This window comes from Tinamus guttatus, unplaced genomic scaffold, assembly GCF_059628265.1.
Source record: "Tinamus guttatus ecotype Peru unplaced genomic scaffold, ASM5962826v1 Tinamus_guttatus_pri_ptg000307l, whole genome shotgun sequence".
In the NCBI taxonomy this organism is placed as follows: Eukaryota; Metazoa; Chordata; class Aves; order Tinamiformes; family Tinamidae; genus Tinamus; species Tinamus guttatus.
Window position 1 is genome coordinate 6,052,795 of NW_028288841.1, and position 17,206 is coordinate 6,070,000.

Sequence of the window (17,206 nt, forward strand, 5' to 3'; positions counted from 1 at the left end):
GCCCAGCTCCCTGCGCCAGCTGCACTCCCATGTTCTCTGATCGTGAACACGGCAGCCTGCAGATCCTCCCGGAGCCAACCTGGGAGAGCCGGTGGTGTGAAGGATTTCTGCAGCAATTAACCAAAGCCCAGCTGGGCCTTGGATATTTAAGGAAATGTATTACAGTGCTTTCAACGCTCTTCATGAGCTTTTCACCATTTTCAAACACACGAGCTTGAAGGTATTGCTCCTAGTGCTGCAAATTCCAGTGTGTCCGCAGCACAGCCAGGCTTGGGACAATCCTCCCTGTCACTTCTGTGCCTGGAAAAAGTGATGACCGCTACCGGCGCCCAGCGGCGCGCCGCGTGACGTCACGCCGGGCGGCCGTGACGTGGCAGTGAGCTCACGGGCAGGTGCGCGGGGGCGGGCGGGCCGGCCGGCCCCGGGGCGGCTCCGAGGGCGGCGGGGCGGGACGGGGCGGTCCGGGCCGCGCTGCGCTGCGCGTGTGCGGGAGCCGAGGCCGCGCTCGGCTCGTTCCGCTCCCCGGCGCTCCGCTCCGCTCCCGGCGGCAGCAGCAGCGACGATGCAGGCGGAGTCGGGGATCGTGCCGGACTTCGAGGTGGGCGAGGAGTTCCACGAGGAGCCCAAGACCTACTACGAGCTCAAGAGCCAGCCCCTGAAGAGCAGGTGGGCGAGCGAGCCCCGCGGCGGGCGCGCAGGCCGCGCAGAGCCCCCGCGGAGCAGGCCCCGAGCGACTGCTGCCGCGACGTCGCTTATTTTAGTTTTGCAAAAAAAAAAAAAAAAAAAAAAAAAAAGGGGGGGGGGCGGAAGGAAAAAGCGGGCGCCGGAGGGAGCCCCCAGCCGCGGAGCCGGCGCGTCCCGGGGCGCTGCCCGCGCAGGTGCCGCCGGCGGCCGCGCGAGACCCGCGGCGCTTCCCCCGCCTGTGTCTTTCTTCCCCGCTATTTGTTTACTTATTTGGGGGAACTTCTGACCCGGATACACCCGTGTTTTTGTTTACTGTTTTAATTTACGTGTAAGCGTGTACGTGGTTTTTTCGGAGGTGGGCGCGGTGCCCTTATCTGCGGCTGCTGCGTCGCGCAGATACCGCCTTGCCGGGGCTCCCCCGCTGCCCCGCTCGCGCGGTGCCTTCGCTGCAGCCGGGGAAAGGCAGTGAATGCCCGTGGCCACCGCGGAAAAGCCCCCGCGGTGTCTCGCGTCCGTGAAACGCCCCCGGCGTGTCCCCTCCGCTCTTGCTGCGTCTTGGTTCCGTGTCCTGCGTTGGTGTTGACCCCCGTTCTGCCCCATCGCGCTCTTGCGCAGCGTGAGGTTGTTGCTGTGACCGTATCTTGTCATCGAGTCTGGTGTTGGCCCGTCCTTGCGTTTCTGGCTTTCGCTTTTGAGCGATGCTCTTTGCGCGCCTCTGTGTGTAGCTAAAAGGTGAAGAGCAGGGTAAATGTTAATTAAATTTGTCCTAGAATAAACACGGACTTAGCCCCCCCCCCTCCTTCTCTCCCTCCTCAGGCAGGCTTGAGAGTAAATAAAGGTTTTTATTTGTGCTCCGAATGGTTAGACAACATTGGAAGCCTTGTAGTAAAATATGCTGAACCCCTGCTGCTGTGTTGAGGGCGGGCAGAGCAGGGCCTCTTGCTGCTTGGGGTCTTTCTTTGGGGTAGCCCTAGCTCAAATCGAGCCGCTCGTGTTGCCAGGAAATGTTGGAACACGTTGGGACGATGGGGGTGGCCCCCTCAGGTGGGAAAGGCCAGGCCTCCTCTCCTTGCCGCCGGGGCGATGCAGGGAAGTTACCAACATCGGGGCTAATGTGGGAAGATGGTGCAGAGCAGCTGGAGCCCTTAGCCTGGCCCGGGCTCTGCTGGGCTGAAATTTGGCTGGAGTAACTGCAAGGGTATATTATATTATATAACTGCTGGGCTGCAGGAGCTGTGATTTACCCATGCCCACCTTGTAATCTGCACTTTTTGGAGCAGGCAGGCAGGGAGCAGAGGTACCAGGCTGTTATTTGACATGGACTGTGATCACCATTCCCATCCATAGCTGTTTCAGCTATTGACTCCTGTGACTCTGGTGCTTTGGGACCCCAGCAGCGTTCACTTCTCTTGGGGGGAAGTGAATAAAATGCCTTGTAAGGGAGCACAGGAGTATTTGTCCATCCCTTAAATCTCGTCATTTCCCTTGTCCGAGTTGCTCCGTTCCCACGCTATGTTCCCACGTGACCTTCCCTGGGAGCCAGCGCTGCCGCTCCGGGGTTCCGAGGAACGAGGCCTGAGTCACCTGGACATCCTGGAGTGCCTCGGGGCAACCTGTTCCGATGTGTTCCCAAGCAGCTTTCCATACGGCCGCACGGGGAGGTGACCCGCTTGCCTCTGGTCCTCCTCGCTGTCCCTCCTCGCACATCCATGCCAGGGAGAGCCCTGAGGCTGGGCTGATGGTTGCCACAACCTTGTTGAGGGATGGCCAAGGGCACCGTTGGCCAAACCGCTCGTGTGCAGATGTCACCTCGACTTAGAGCTGTGGGTGTCTTCCTGGGCCTGTGGGAGTCAAAGAGGCAGCGGGCAAAGGGGATCCTGTTGGGTCCCTCCGAGTTTGTCCCCGGAGCCACGCGATGACGCTCGGTGATGACTGGTGGTGACGTTGCTTGTGGACCGGTTAACTTCGTGACAAGGAGATCCTAATCTAAGGGGACTCTTGGTGTCCCTCAACTCAGGCCCCAGACGGGTCTGGCCGATGGTTACCAAGGGTATCCTGCAGTGCCGTGCTGCTCTCCCATGGGTGCAAATCAGCAGTAGATACTCGGTGACCGAGGCAATAATGCCAGGTGAAAGCAGTGTCACGATGTGCCATGAGAACTGCCTTTTTGCTGCCTTTTTCACAGTCTTGCTCCAGGAAGAGCGAGGAGAGCAGACAAGGCAGAGCTGATGGCAGGAGACCCATGTAAATTGCCATTTACCCTGGTGAGGGTTGCTGATTTTCTAATGTTGGGGGTTTTCTGTGGTGTCTGGTAGCCCTAAGAGGCAGTAGGCATCTTGGGTTTGCTCATAGCAGCTGAGATTGGGAATATGTAAAAAAGCCATGTAGCTCACCAGTAGGTAAGAATCCAAGTGCTCAAAAACAAGAAGAAAATTATATTTTTTGTCTTGCATAACTCCCTGATTCTTCTGCTCCTCCCAATTTGCCCATTTTCCAGTATAAGACATGCAGTTAAATGGTTCTCCCCTTTAATATGCCCTTGCAGTTACTCCATCCAAATTTCATCATTCAAGTCTGCAATCCAAAGCTGTGAAGGGCCAAATAATGAAAGCTTTTTTGCTCTAAATATTGTACTGAGTTAGGCCAAGCCACAACAGAGTGCTAAGAGTGCTAGAGGCCAAGGAAAAATGTAAGCCCAGCAAAAAAAAAACCTTTAATCACAAGGGATGAAGATAATACATTGGGCTGAGATGTATTGTTTCCAGCCATATTTCCTAAACTCTTCAGAAACCCATGGGAATGTAGCTTCTTGCACTAAGCATTAGACATTTTTAAAGGTTCTCTGGTATTTGCTGTGGTTGAATGTCTTTGAAAACTTATATATATATATATATATTTCAATCACTTCAGTTTCTCCAGAGTTACTTTTCACTGTAGGAAGAAACTGAATTGTGTTACTAACCAGGAAAGCTCTCTCTCTATATATGTATATATATTTTTTTCTTCTTATCTCCATGTTTCATTCCCCTGCTGCGATATCCTGAAGTATTAGCAGATTCTCTTAATTTATAAGCAAGGCTCTTAAATCTTTACACACCTGCATATTGAGCACCAAGTAAACAGGATTTTTTTCTGGCCCAAACAAATGGATTGAGTTTTATTTTCAGATTGATTGACAACTGATTGAAAAGAATAGTCAGGTATTAGCCAAAGTCAACACTGATCCTGTCATATCTGCACACAGTCATCAGAGTGCTGTCGGTCTTAAAGAATCCACATTAATGTTATGACAACTGTACTTAAGTCATTTATCTTAATAGAAATGTATGTTTTGAATATAGAACTGGTGTCAGGAAGGAGGAACTTTACAGTTTGCTTTTGTACTGCTCTTACTTGCCACAATAATTAGCTTATTGTGTGTTTTTACTGTCCTATTACATTGGGATAATGCATGCAGTTACCGTTTACCAGCCAAATTCTGGCCCTGTTCCGTACACGTTTCCCTTTTAGTGAACACTGGGTAAGTGCTACTGAAGGGACAGTTTGACCCACAGAGATATTTAGTGTAAAAGCATTAACTCAAAGTGCATGGTAACCTTAGCTAACCTGGATGTGCCACATGCAGCAGAAAATATAAATATATATATATTCTTCCAATAATGTGTTTCTATTTGGGTGGTGCACTTGACCTAATAAGTACCAGAATATGGTTGTCAGTTGTAATTTACTGTCTTGCTGCTGTTAAAACTATGTTCCCCCAAATCTACAAGTAAATTACTACTCCTTGTTCTATTTTCTGTTGCCTTTTTCCAGCTTATTTATTTCAGACTGGTTAAAAATACAAGAGGTATTTTTAGTGGAAAAAGTGAACAGGGAATTCTTGAAGGTGCATGATAGCTTTAGAGGAAGCTTGTTCTGGCTTTCTGAGCAATAACTTTGAGATGTAGTTAATGTCATTGCAAAAATAGTGATGTCTGTCTCAAATTCTCGTCATTCCAGGTGTCTAGGTGCTTTTTTTTTTTTTTTTTAAATGTAAATGCTGACTATTTTGCTGCTGTCAATGAGTAACGCATCTTTATCCGAGTCGGATTCTCTCCAAAGGTCTAGTACAGCACCAAAAGAGGAAAATACGAATCTCTGAAGACTACATTTAGTAACAGTTTCCTTTTAATACACGATGCTTGTCAGGGCAATATTAATTAAACCTAAGAGGACAGATTTTTGAAAGATATGTTCACTCTGCAGCCAAGTAGGACTTTTTCACAGTGCCTTAGTTTGCAGCTGATCGAGTTTAATTTTGTAAATCAACGTTGCACTGTGATTAAACTTCAGCTTGATTGCATTAGCCTTCTCAACACTGGTTTGTGCATTATCAGAGGTAGTATTTTCATATTGCTGCTATTTATGGATCTTATTCAAGTGTTTTACATTCTGGTTGGGTTCTGGTTCTGCAATGCAGCTTGTTCAAGCTACTGCTTATATCTGTTCCAGTTGTGCAAGAAGTGGAAAATATCCTTTATTTAGAACAGGTCACATGTGCTTGCATTCAGGAACCGAGTCTCAGTGGTTTTTTTTTTTTTTTAAAGAAAAAAAGAAAAAAAATTACAAGTGTCTTAGAGGAACAGATTTAAAAAGTTCTTGAAATATTTTTCAGTCTGTTGCAGAGGAACATTATATATTTCAAAATAAATGGTAAGAGCTGACTTTAAGATGATACGTAGGCTGGTATGGAGTGACGTTGGAGGTGAAAGTCTTGCTGATGTCACTGGGAGCAGAGCAAAGCCCGAGCTGTGTCCCTCTCAGATCTCTGCAGTAACGTTTTTGTGAGTCAGTAATTCCATGTTTATTCTGCACCCCAAATTCTCTTCACTGGATGGAAAACCTAGCCACACTTGTTTTTAAAAATCCCTTTATTTTTGGAAACAGGCTTAAAAGGAGAGGCTGTAAATGGGGTGTCTGTTGTAGAAACACAGGGGACAATAAGACTTTGTATGACAAATCAAGTTTCTTTATTTCATATTGGGCCCCGGTGCTGCAGCAGGGCATTTTCTCTGCCTGCAGCAGAACATTTTCCATTGTGAAAGATTCCTGTGACCTTTTTCTCTTCCGAGAAGCTCTTGCTCCTCTGTTATTTGCCGTAGGCTTTTGCTATTTAGCAAGGAAGCAGAAATAGCCTATGAAATTCAGCTCCACGTTAGCTTTGATATGAACTACTAAATGGCACCTTTTTGCTTCTTTCCCCAGTCCGATTTTTCTCCTGAGGATTTTGTTCAGCTGCCAAGCTGTTCGTGCAGAGAGCTGGAGCTGGGCTGGCTCTCCTGTCTTTGCAGTGTGAGTGCTATCTGTTTAGCAGAGTCCCTTCTCTCCTTTTTATTTACAGGACCACTGGCTGTGTCACTTGTGTTAACATACTTAACACTTGCCATGTGAAATAATTTGCACCTTTCTGGTGAGCAGGAAGCTTTCCTAGCTGTCTGCTATCAGTTTCCAGAATCTGTGTTATAGTTTAAACGAGTAAATTCTTCTACCTGTAAGATGCCTCTTTTTGTGTGGCTCCAAATGAACCGATGTGGTTCCTGGGAGCAGAGGTGCCTCTGTTTCCACTTGTTTTCCCATGTGCAGCAGAGGGAACTTCCCAGGTCCCTGGACCATATAATATTGGATGGCTGTGAACCTGGTGGCTGTCATTTACACATGCCACTGTGAAGCTTGTTCTGAGCTATATATGTTTTTATTTTGCGCTTTTCATGGTGGCATTGGAGGCCTGTTCCAGAACAGTGGTTGGCAGCGTGACCAATTCTTGCTGTACTGCTTCGTTGGGAGTGAGAACACTGGGAAATGCGAGCAGAAGGGGCTTTCAGATACGTTAAAAATATGATTTCCCTGTCTCACGACATGTGCCGATGCTTAGAAGTTTAACAGGCAGAACTGGAAATCTGTGCAGCTGTTTAAAAATGAGGATATTGGGAAAACCCATTTAGAGACAGTCTCTACTGTCTCATTTCTGTGTTTGCTTTCCAAAGCAAAACACTCTAAGACTTTGTAATTTTCTGTTTATTCTTCTGCTAAAAATTGAAATTGTGTGTTGAGTCCGTATTGCTTCCAGGACAATCTGCTGTCTCACTTCTGAGAGCTACACGAGGCTCAAAGTCTCTATAAGCTGGCTGGGCTCAGGGCCGTTATTGTTTGACTCTTCCTTTAAAAGTGTTCAAAATGCAGTGACTGTAGGATTGTAGGTTTTATTTTTATTTTTATTATTTAGTGAAACAGCATAGCAAACTGTAATGTGCAAATAACTGTATTACACTACCCTCATACTAGGACTGGGGTCTTTTTAAATAATCCCAGCAACAAAATAGCATCAGCACAATGACTAGTTTGCAGTCAGGTTCCCACTGTATTTCATATTGGGGGGGGAAAACAGCCCAAGGAAAGGGAAAGGTTTTGTTGCATGTTCATAACATATCTTTGCAGAGGAACGTCTAGGGTGAGAGGGGATGTTCTTCCCGGGTGCAGGTCCCTGGTGCAAGTAAATGAGTTGAGAAAGCTCAGAGGAGGACTTCTTGCTAGACACCGCAGGATACAACAGCTAGTTAATGCTCCGACCACTAATAGCGGCTCAGAGTAGTTCAGAGCAAGCTCATATTTTCTGGTAACGTCTCTGCTGCAAGGGCTTCTGTCGTGTTTGCGTTAGCAGCTTTCTGCCAAACGTGCAAGCCAGGGCCTGGCGTTTTATACTTTTTTTTTTTCTTTCCCCTTTTTTCTTCAGAGGTGAGGGATTATGCAGAAAAAACACTGCAGGTTTTCCCTCCCCGCCGCGTCCTGTTGCCAACAGCTGCTCCCTGAAGTGGCTGGGCAGGGTGAAGGGCAGAACCGCTGCTCCCGTGCGTGGTGACCCCTTCCCGCGGGCGCCGCGGAGCTGCTCGCTGCGCTCCTCGCTGCGCGCGTGGGCTTTGGGCTGCCCTTTTAATATGGTAATTAACAGCCGCTGACAGCAAACAGTGCTTTTTTAATAGGTTCCCAGGAAGATTCTCTTAATGATAGATATATTTGCAGATGTACAGAGCTGGTTTTGTGTGTTCTGTATTAAGAGCAAACAAACATCTCTTCTTGAGAGCCTCTTTTTCTCCAGAATATCACAAATACAGTTGGATGCTGATCCTGCAGTTGCTGTTCCATGAGAATATTTCAGCTAAGGTCCCCTCGGAGTCAGCGTGGCAGCTTGTTGGAAGAGCTGGCTTCACCCTTTCTTAATACTTTCCAGAGAACTGTGATCTAGTTTCACAGGTACGTTCTGTCTCCGTTTGTGCTGCTGGTTTTGGCACGAAACGGGAATGTGAATCTTGCCAAATGCGCCGCTTGGGCTGCGTTTGTGGTTGCTGCCCGGCGTGGGCTCGTGCAGCGTCCTGCGAGGTCAGACCCTGTTGGACCATGTTGTGGGATCGGTTGTAAAGTGAGGAGAAGAGGCAGCTGGAGCTGAAAAGAGCAGGGAGGAGGTTTGTATCTGTCGGGAGATACTAAAGCCAAGCTCTGTTTCTCTATGTGCAGTGATTACATGCCTGACTTGCAATTAGAAACCATGTGGAAAGGACTTTACATATGGAAAATTAGTGTTTTGGGTGTGGAGAACCACTGTGTTACTCAGTTTCTCAAAGTTTCTGACTTTGGAAGCTTCCCAAGCTCAATGTTTGTGTCTCAACATCAGGCCAATCAAAGATCCTGTATTCCAGAGCCGCTCTGGATGCTCCAATACCTCTTCCTGCCTTGGCAGCTCGTAACAACCCCAAGTGCTATCCAAGCAGTGGCAATCCAGGAGGACAGGGATGTTGGGATCTGAGAAAAGCCTGTGCACAGTTTTTTCCTTCCAGGATTCTGAATGTTTTATCTGAATACAAGAAGAGAGATTTTGTGTAAAATCACTTATTTTGGAAATGCTTCTCTTCCTGGAGGTGACCCTTACACACAGCTAGAGAGCCAGCTCAGAGGTAGAGTCAATCAGGGCCGTTCTGTTTTATTGTTTGTGAACTTCAGCCTGAATAAATAACAGTTGCAACCTGAGAGGGGGAAGCTGGAATGCTATTGAGATAGGGAAAGCAGGAAGGAGGGAGAGGAATTTTTTTTCCTTCCCCCGCCCTGTTTTCTATTAAAAATCCTGGTTCCTTGGGCTGTGCCCTGGAAATCTTGCCGAAAGGACTTTGGGGTCATGCTGTGGGTCCCCTGGCATGTCCTGGCTGCTGTATTTGGGCTTCTACTCAGTCCAGCAATCTTTAGTTGTACCAATATATGAACAATTTTACCCACCTCAGCCAGGCTAAAGACGCATCCCAGCTGTCAAGCTGCTTAATGAAGATGTGGGCAGAGTTAGAAGAGGAGCTGGGTGTATCTTCGTGTTGTTGCAACAGGAAGGTTGCTCTCTGGTGAATCGTTATTCCAGCTTTGGAGGTGTCTGCCAGTTGGGCTGTCCTGCGTTTGCTACCTGGCACTAAGGAGGGAGGAAATGTGTGTTAGCAGTGTGTTATGTGATCACTCCTTTTGTGGCCTTGCACGCGGGTCCCCCTTGTCCTCCTGCTGTGCCTTGTTGGGTTCCAAATCGCTAAACTGTGGGTTTTTGGAGGTGCTCTTTGGCAAAAGCTGGTAATATTTATCCCTGATATTCCCCAATTCATTCCTCCTCTAGACTGGTGAGGACAAACATAACCAGGTAGCACAGGGAGTGAGCATTCATCAGGAATGGTTCTTGTCGTGATTCCGTAAATATATAATTACTTATACAGTGTGGAGAAGCTCTTCCAGGAAGTAAGGCAGATGGTGCTGAAACGATCCAATTTTGGAGAACATCTGTTTCAGAAAGGCAGCTGCCCAGAATTGTGTAATTGGGGTCACAGCGTGAAATCCAGGGACTCCTCTGAAAGAGAAGTGCGACTTGCAGGACGGTAACTGGATGCGGGGAGAAGGCGTCTTGGGATAGAGTGGCCAGGGGTTCCTGAATGGTGGCAGAAGGGAAAGGAAGTCCCAGTGCGGGATTGACCTTGGTGGTACCGGTGATGAGGGGACTGCTGCGAGTGGTGTGTGTGGGGTGAGGGAGCTGCCAGGCAAAGGTGAATGTAAAAAGAGGGAGGGTAAGTATGGATCACTTACTAAAAGAGCTTAAAATATACATTTTTCCCCCCTCCTCCCCCCCCCAGAGATGTGAAATGGGTACAGCAAGGTATGCAGAAGGTGAATTTCAAAGGAAATAAAGTGGATAGGTTTCAAAGGAATAAAGGAATGGCAGAGGGTAGTTTTAAAACAACAAGGTGGCTCTATCGCATCAACCTGTTTATTGATTTGGCTTGTTGTGCAATTCAGTTTCAATCTAATTGCAAAACTCTTCCCCAAATGGTGATTTGGGTTCCAGCTCATACATCTCTAGGCATTTACTGTCCTATTGCAGCAGCTGTTAGCTGTACAGATGTTCTGGGCCTGCAGTGACCTTCTGTTTTTCCAAGAGCACGGGGTAATACAGAAATGCATTAAAGGATCTGCCTGTTTTGGGGATCTCCAGGGTGCTGCAGCTGCTCTGTAGTGCAAGGACTCTGTAGTAAGAAATGAAAATCTGCAATGCAGACAGTGCTAGGCAGCTCTGTGGGGAGGCCTGGCACTGAATACACTTAATAGGCACCATTTGGAAAGCTTGGGAGGTCTTGCAATTTTCAAGTATTTCCCACAGGAAAGACCCATGGACACCCTTGCTACCTACACTGATCTGTTTGCAGCAGGGTCTTCATTAACTTGCTCTTTGCAACTGTTGCTCGTCTGGCCTTTTGCCTGGCAGGGTTACATCAGGCTATGAGTCCTCCCGTGGAGGAGCAGCTCTGAGGATCTTGTGCTCCCAAATGCTTTTCTGGCTTGATGAGAAAAGTGGTGGTAAAGGTGGTAAGCTGTAACCTGGAGAGCCTCTGATGGCGCTTGTAGTGTCAGTTGGTGGCCCTGCTCTCTATGGGGTGAGAAGGGAATCAATGTGCCATTCGCATGGTGCAAAACTAATCCAGGAAAACAATCTTGGGGACACAGGCTTGGAAAAGCTAGCAGTAGCGAGGGAAAGTAAAACTGTGAAGGAGAAATGCCACAGTGATTGCTTACAGCTCCTCTTTATTTAGATATTGGACTTGCTCGCTCGTCTTCTCGTTCCCTTTTTATGAGGAGCGCTAGGAGGCTGGAGGATGGAGCTGGTTCGTATGGTTACCAGCCTCATTGCTGCTATCTGACTATTGCCCCGTTGCTATGGAACATTGTAGTGAGGTGCAGTGTGAAAGGGATGAATATCCATCTGTAACTGCAGGGATATTTTCCCTGGCTCTTCTCTTGCTTATCTTTCTGATCAGTTTTCTGCAGCTGGTGGATTTGAATTTTTTTTTGGTGCTGTTGTACAATGCATATTTTCCATCTATAATAGCTTTGTGTTGAGTAATGCAGGGTTTATAAAGTAGCACAGTGCCCAAAAATGCATTATCTGTCTCGGTTATCCTTTCTCAGCGGGTTTGTTTCTGTGGTAGGACTAGCACAGTTATCAGAAGTGCAACCCCATAATCGCTATTCAGTGCAAGACGGGTTTCCTTCTACTTGAATCAAGATAACAGAATCGGGCTCTGCTTTTGGTAAGCCCTTGCTGGGTGCAGGCCTGTCCAAAGCAGATGGGATGTTAAATTTGGGGATATCTGGCTTCACCTAATGCTGCGGAGGCTGCTTGGCTTTGGGGATGTCATTCCTCCTTTCCGCAGGCTGCTTCTCAGAGCCGTGTGCGGCTGCAGAGCAGCCTTGGCAGCAGAGAGAAGGGAGCTCTAGAACTGCAAGACTCTATTGATTGTATTGCAGTTCTGCTGGAACAAAAATATAATGCGCTCAGCATTTGCGCTCTCCGCTTGTGTATTGTTTTCCCTTTATTTTGTGTTTAGAGAATGCCGTGCTCTGCAAACTGCTGATTTAGTTTTTTTTCCCCTCTGGAATGAAAACCATCTGGGTAATTTAACTGATTTTTTTATTATTTTTGTGTTTTTCTGCTTTTTAATCTAAGGTTTTGGTAACAGGTTCTTTTCTGTTCCCTGGCATCTTGTTAGCTGAAGGTGCAAATTTGAATTAAGAATTCAGGGCGGTAACTCCATGCTGACCTATGTCTGGGGATTTTAGAAACAACTGAATCTTTTTGAAGTCTTGGAAGTAATATAAATATTAAAATGATATGTATTCCCTCCCCAAAGCATTCTTTCTGAGCCAATGCTTACTATAGTTAGGTTTTTCTTTTCTTTTGCCTAATACTTACTCTGAGCTCTCTGCATAGTGTGAGCTCCAAGTTCAGGAAATAATTCAGCATTTATGGCTAGGCTTCTCTGGAAGGGATTAGATCTAAATGCATGTTCAAGTCAAGCATATGCTTAAAGGTTTTCCTGGACGAAACCTCAGTTCAGCAGAACGCTTCAATGTATTCTTCATTTCAGGATCCTAAATAATTCAACTGGTTTGGTACTCATACGCTGGAACTTGTTGCAGCCCTAGGGCTGTAGCAAATGTGGGGATTGCTGATCCTGCAATGCTGGAGTGTGCAGATGCTGCTTGGGACTGTACATAAGTTTAAACATGTGCTTTAAAATGCTTTGGCCTGGCAGAAGTGTGCTCAGCATATAGTGGGGTGTTAAATCCGTTCTGCGTTGGAGCCTGATACTGTGATTTTTAGTATGTTCCCCTTTCACTGAAAGAGTGCTTAAATAAGTAAAAAGTCCCTCTAAAAAAGACAAATGCATAGTGTTTGTGGTGTGCCATACACAACTAACTGACTAAAAAAGAGACCGACCGATATCACCCTTCCTGTCTTCAGCAGACTGAGATGAAGTCCAAGCGCTAACTGTCCCTTATGAGAGTGCTGGCTCGTGTTTTTTCTTGATAGAAATGAAGTGATAAAGTTCTTGGCACTGGAAAGTCTTAGACGTTCAACAGATGAGTAGCTAGATTTGTGTATGCTTAAATCACTGAGAATGATGCCTTGAACATGTAGTGGGGAGCTCCTTGCGCCTCTACCTTGAAAGAAGAGCTCTGGATGCAGTGGTTTTCTCCATCCAGATGATGTTCTCAAAGTCAACTGCTGTGCTGGAGGCTTTGAAGATTGAGGAATGGGATTTCTTTGGGGATATGCAATGTTTCCCTCTGCCTCCTCCCCACTGTGTGTGTGTGTGTGTGTGTGTGTGTGTGTGTGTGTAGAATTACAGAATATGAGTTCTGTTGGGTTGGAAGGGACTTTTGGAGATGGTCTTGTCCAACCTCCTGCTCTAGAAGGGTTGGCTAGAACAGGTTGCTCAGGACCATGTCCAGCCAGGCTTTAAATATGCCTCAAGATGGGTAGACTGCACAAAAATATTGGATTTTCCTTATTAAGTAACTCGTGCATAGGTAAATAGGTTACAGCTGTATAACTCAAAACTATTATTTCTTGTATATCATGGTAGCTCATTGAGCAGGCTGAGGTATATGTTTTTGGCCTAACCCTCACTCCCCCCACTAAAAGTTCTTGTATTTCTGCTTTGCTTTTCTACTTAAGACAGCAGAAAATAAATTCTGTATCATTTGAACTGTTGCAATTGGTCCTAAAAGCTGTTAACTGCACAGAAATAGTTAAAGGCTGGGTGGGTAAGCTACTGTGTTGTTTTTGTCTTTGCTCAAAAACAGCTGTGTTTTTTTTCCTTTTCTTGATTCAGTTGTGTTTGATATGGACTAGATTTTGCTGTATCATTCTACAATGTATCATTATATTTAATAAGCACCTATTAATAATAAGCATTATCCGATACTGCAGAACTGTGCCTTGGTATTGTTTGTGCAAAGCATCTCTCAAACGCTCTTTGCTGTGATGTTATCTGGACATTTTAACATGTAGAATAATTCCATGGGGCGGTGACTAAAATATTCCAGTGCTTTGATGCACCAGCACTAACTTGCCTGTTACGAATTCATATAGTAAAGTTAAAATTGCTTTTAAAATAGTAAACATGAACTTTGGTCATTTTGTGTTCTGGGGCTAATTCTGGAGTCTGTTTCTCAATGCACACAAAGTGCCTTTTTGTAGCATGCAGTTGTTTCTGTGTCGGTGAGGACAGTATACAATGAATTTCTGCCAAGCTATTTTAAACAAATCTCGTACTGAACCGGGTAGCTAATGTTTCGGTTTGCTTTGGGTTGTTTTTTGGCAGTTTCAAAGACCAACAAACCGGATATCTTGCAGAATATCTTTTTTAGAAGAAATAAGCTTACTTGAAAACTTCAAGGTGCCTTCCTGGATAAAACAAAGCACAGCAATTAAACAAGAACCTTTAACAACACTATAATAGCAAATAAGAGTCCAATTTTATGCCATGCCGTAGGAGTCTTACTTGATTCACTTGCTGTTAAGCACAGAAATGAACATTTGTTGACTGCAGAGTCTTCAGCCTCTGTTTTATGAGGCAGCGTTCACTCCTGTGTATCGTCAAGCTCTGACATGTTTTGGTAGCTGTAGTTTACTGGCAATAGCCAAACATCCAGTATGGAAAAAATAACCCCTGTTTACTGCTCCAGCTTTTGTTCCTTTTGCCTTTCCAATAGCTCTTGAGAAACGGAGTAGAAAGTTGAGGGTGTTATCCCAGGGCAGCGGGGGGACTTGGAGAGAAACTTGAGTAGCTGTTGCCGACTAGATACTTGAAGGAAACCTGAGACCAGAGTCAATGCTTGTTTTCTCTTCGAGTTTATAGATGATGTCTATATTTATGCAGTCCTTTTGGACAGTTTTCTCTTGTGAATGAGAGTAATTTCAGTGGTAAACACGACGCAGTGATATCTGTACTCCCCAAGAGCGTTATAAAGCATAGCTGCTGGATGCTTCGGAGATAAAATTAGTGTTGTCTGAATTTTAGATGCTGACAGATCTTGAAGGCTGTTACTTGTCTCTCTCTGTAGATGCTGTGTGTTTTACCCCATAGCTGCTGTCTGCCTCTTCCCGTGTAACATAGGCTTGGCGCTACGTACAAGAGGGGAGCAGGAGCAGAATGAGGGAGAGGTTTGGACATCGGCCTGCCAGGTCGTCCCTAAATGCCGTATTTGACTGAAAACACCGGCTTTGGGAGCAGGGGAAGCCGTGTTGGGACACGAAGTCAGTGATCTGAAGGCCTGGGTGTGCGAGATGTGAATCTCCTGTAGCCTGGGTACAACTGGGATCTGGGAGGTCTCGTTGAGCCGTGCGAGCTGCTCTGCAGATCGAGCTGTCAGGGCAGTTTAACTCTGCAGTGCTTGCCGCCAATTAAGCCATCAACTTTAGCATTGCTGTAGGCACTTAATAGAGTTTTACTTTTATTTAAAAACCTGGTTTAGTAATTAATTTCCAGCTTACTCTGGAGTTCAGAAGGTGCTAGTTTAGTGCTGCATATCTAACACATGTGAGTTAACACATGAAAGATGTTCAGTAATGAGAAGTTGGAACAGGCTGTGCAGGATTAGATTCTGCGCAGTGCACGGGAAGCTCTGCTGAGCTGTGGTGTTAATGGAAGGCAGTTCGGAGGAGCTGCTTTGCCTTTGTATTTGCATAGCTAGGGAGTCTTCTTGGTTGCTTTGGGAATTTAGTGACGGAGCTGGGATGTGGGTTGTTGCACGCTGGCCTGTTGCTGCCCGTGGGTTTATGGCAGAGCTTTTCCTGCAATGGGAGCTCCTGGCTAGGGTGGTTATTGCCCGCTTGCCATGAGACAGGGCATGTTGCTGATCCAGATGGGCAATGTGGGCTAACCCAGACCCCCTCTTGTACTACAGGTTAAGATTGAATCTGGGCTCTACCTTTTCCCACCGAGTTTGCAGTTGGAGAGAGATGCTGGAAGATAGTATGTGCAAGAATACAGGCTGTGGAGTTCCTTCAGTAAAATTGACCTGACTTTTCTTATATATATTCCCTTTCTTACTGCTGTGCTGCTTATTTTACCTTCTACCACAACTCTTACTGTTAAGAAGAAAAGTGGCACCAAACTCTTCTGGCAAGAGGAGCATTTAAGTACTGCCACCAGCTACTACCTCTTCCCTCCACATGTGCAGAGCTGCTATGCTGGGGAAGCAGATTTGAGTTTTCCCCGAGAAGCATTGGGCTCTTGCACGTGGGTCATTGGGAGCAGCTCAGGAAAGCGGGCACTAACAGCGGGTGCTGCTGCTGCCCAAACTCTTGTTTTTTAGGCTGCAACTTTCGTGCTCTGGAGGCAAATGTCCTGGCTCAAAGCTCCCCTAAGGGTTCGGAGATCTTTGAGTTGTCCTTGGGTATAAGGTACAGGCCTTCTCCTAGAAAACTGGACCAGAGGTCCTGGGTGAGCACTGGGGTAGAAGGCAGCTTTGTCCTCTTGTTGTGAACATCATGGGTGTAAAATACTGTTTATGCCTCTTTTGACCGAGGTAATAGTGAGTAGATAAGACTGCTTATTCAGCTATGCGAACCTGATGGCACTTGCAGAGGGCAGCATCACTCATCAGTGTTGTTTTAGCCCCAAACATATGTTGTATTTCCTAGCAGGTTTTGGGGGTAAAAGTGCAAGATACTCAGGCTTTTTTCAGCCATTGTTGATAATCACCTTTGCTGCTGCTTGAGTGATTTGTACGGGGGTGGGAGTAGCATCTTCACCACTTAGGTAACTACTTTATTTCCAAGGTGGTGATGTGGGGTAAAAATTCACCTTATGAACACTGCCTGGGGGGTCACAGTGGCTGTACCAACCCCTGCGAGCCCTGGGCAAGGCTGGAAACGGGCCCAGCCGCCCTGCAGCTTCCTGGGCTGCACAGAGTCCATCCATCTCAGCAGTGGAAGGAGCTGGAAACACAAGTTTTCCGTTGGATTGGCTTGCAGAACGGCCTTGCGTTATGGCCATGCCCTTGCAAGATGCCTGTTGAGACCTAAGGTGGTGGAAAAGCAGGACCTCTCCTTTTGCAGCAGCTGGTGGTTGTGCTGGATGAGATGGGATGTGAAAGCTGCTGATCACATTAAAAACAAGGCAGAAGTGATGCGAGTTGCTTGCTGGCTGGCCTGTGGTTGGCTTTCTGTATGCAGCCAAATTTCACTGTCTTAAAAACAACATTCCCCTAGGGAGCATGACTGCTGTGATCCGTGTGTTCACATCCTCACCAATGAGTTAAACTTGATGACTTTCTATATATTTTTTTTTAACACATTGAATCTCACAAATGAATGAGCCAGCTGTCTGACGACCTGTCAGGACTCTCTCCTTGAGCTTTATGCAGATTTCCTAGCAACTGTGTCCCAAATATAATGGTTCACTGAGCTAATAATCTTATGGCTCACTCATAGTTCAATTAATTCTGTGCAACAACTGACTGATGTGCAGCAGTTATCTCTGTGCAGAGTCCTAGTCTCTAGCAAATACATTGTGGTGTAGGTTAATGCAAACCTCTTTCACTGCAGACTAAGCTGTCTTAGTGCCTGTTTGCTGTGGTCTAACAGCAAATGTGTGGCTGCTCAGCTGATGAATGGTAACTC

The 17,206-nt window shown here is 46.4% G+C and overlaps 1 protein-coding gene across 1 annotated transcript in view; it reads left to right on the plus strand.

Moving 5' to 3' along the window:
• Positions 1-556: 556 nt before the first annotated feature.
• The window catches only part of LOC148594047 (microphthalmia-associated transcription factor-like), a gene marked incomplete at its 3' end in the record, with an annotated part of 50,703 nt that continues 34,053 nt past the window's right edge, over positions 557-17,206 (plus strand). The window contains exon 1 of the mRNA XM_088528323.1: positions 557-666. Within this exon, the coding sequence (XP_088384449.1) occupies positions 563-666 (104 nt within the window). The remainder of the gene's footprint in view (positions 667-17,206) is intronic.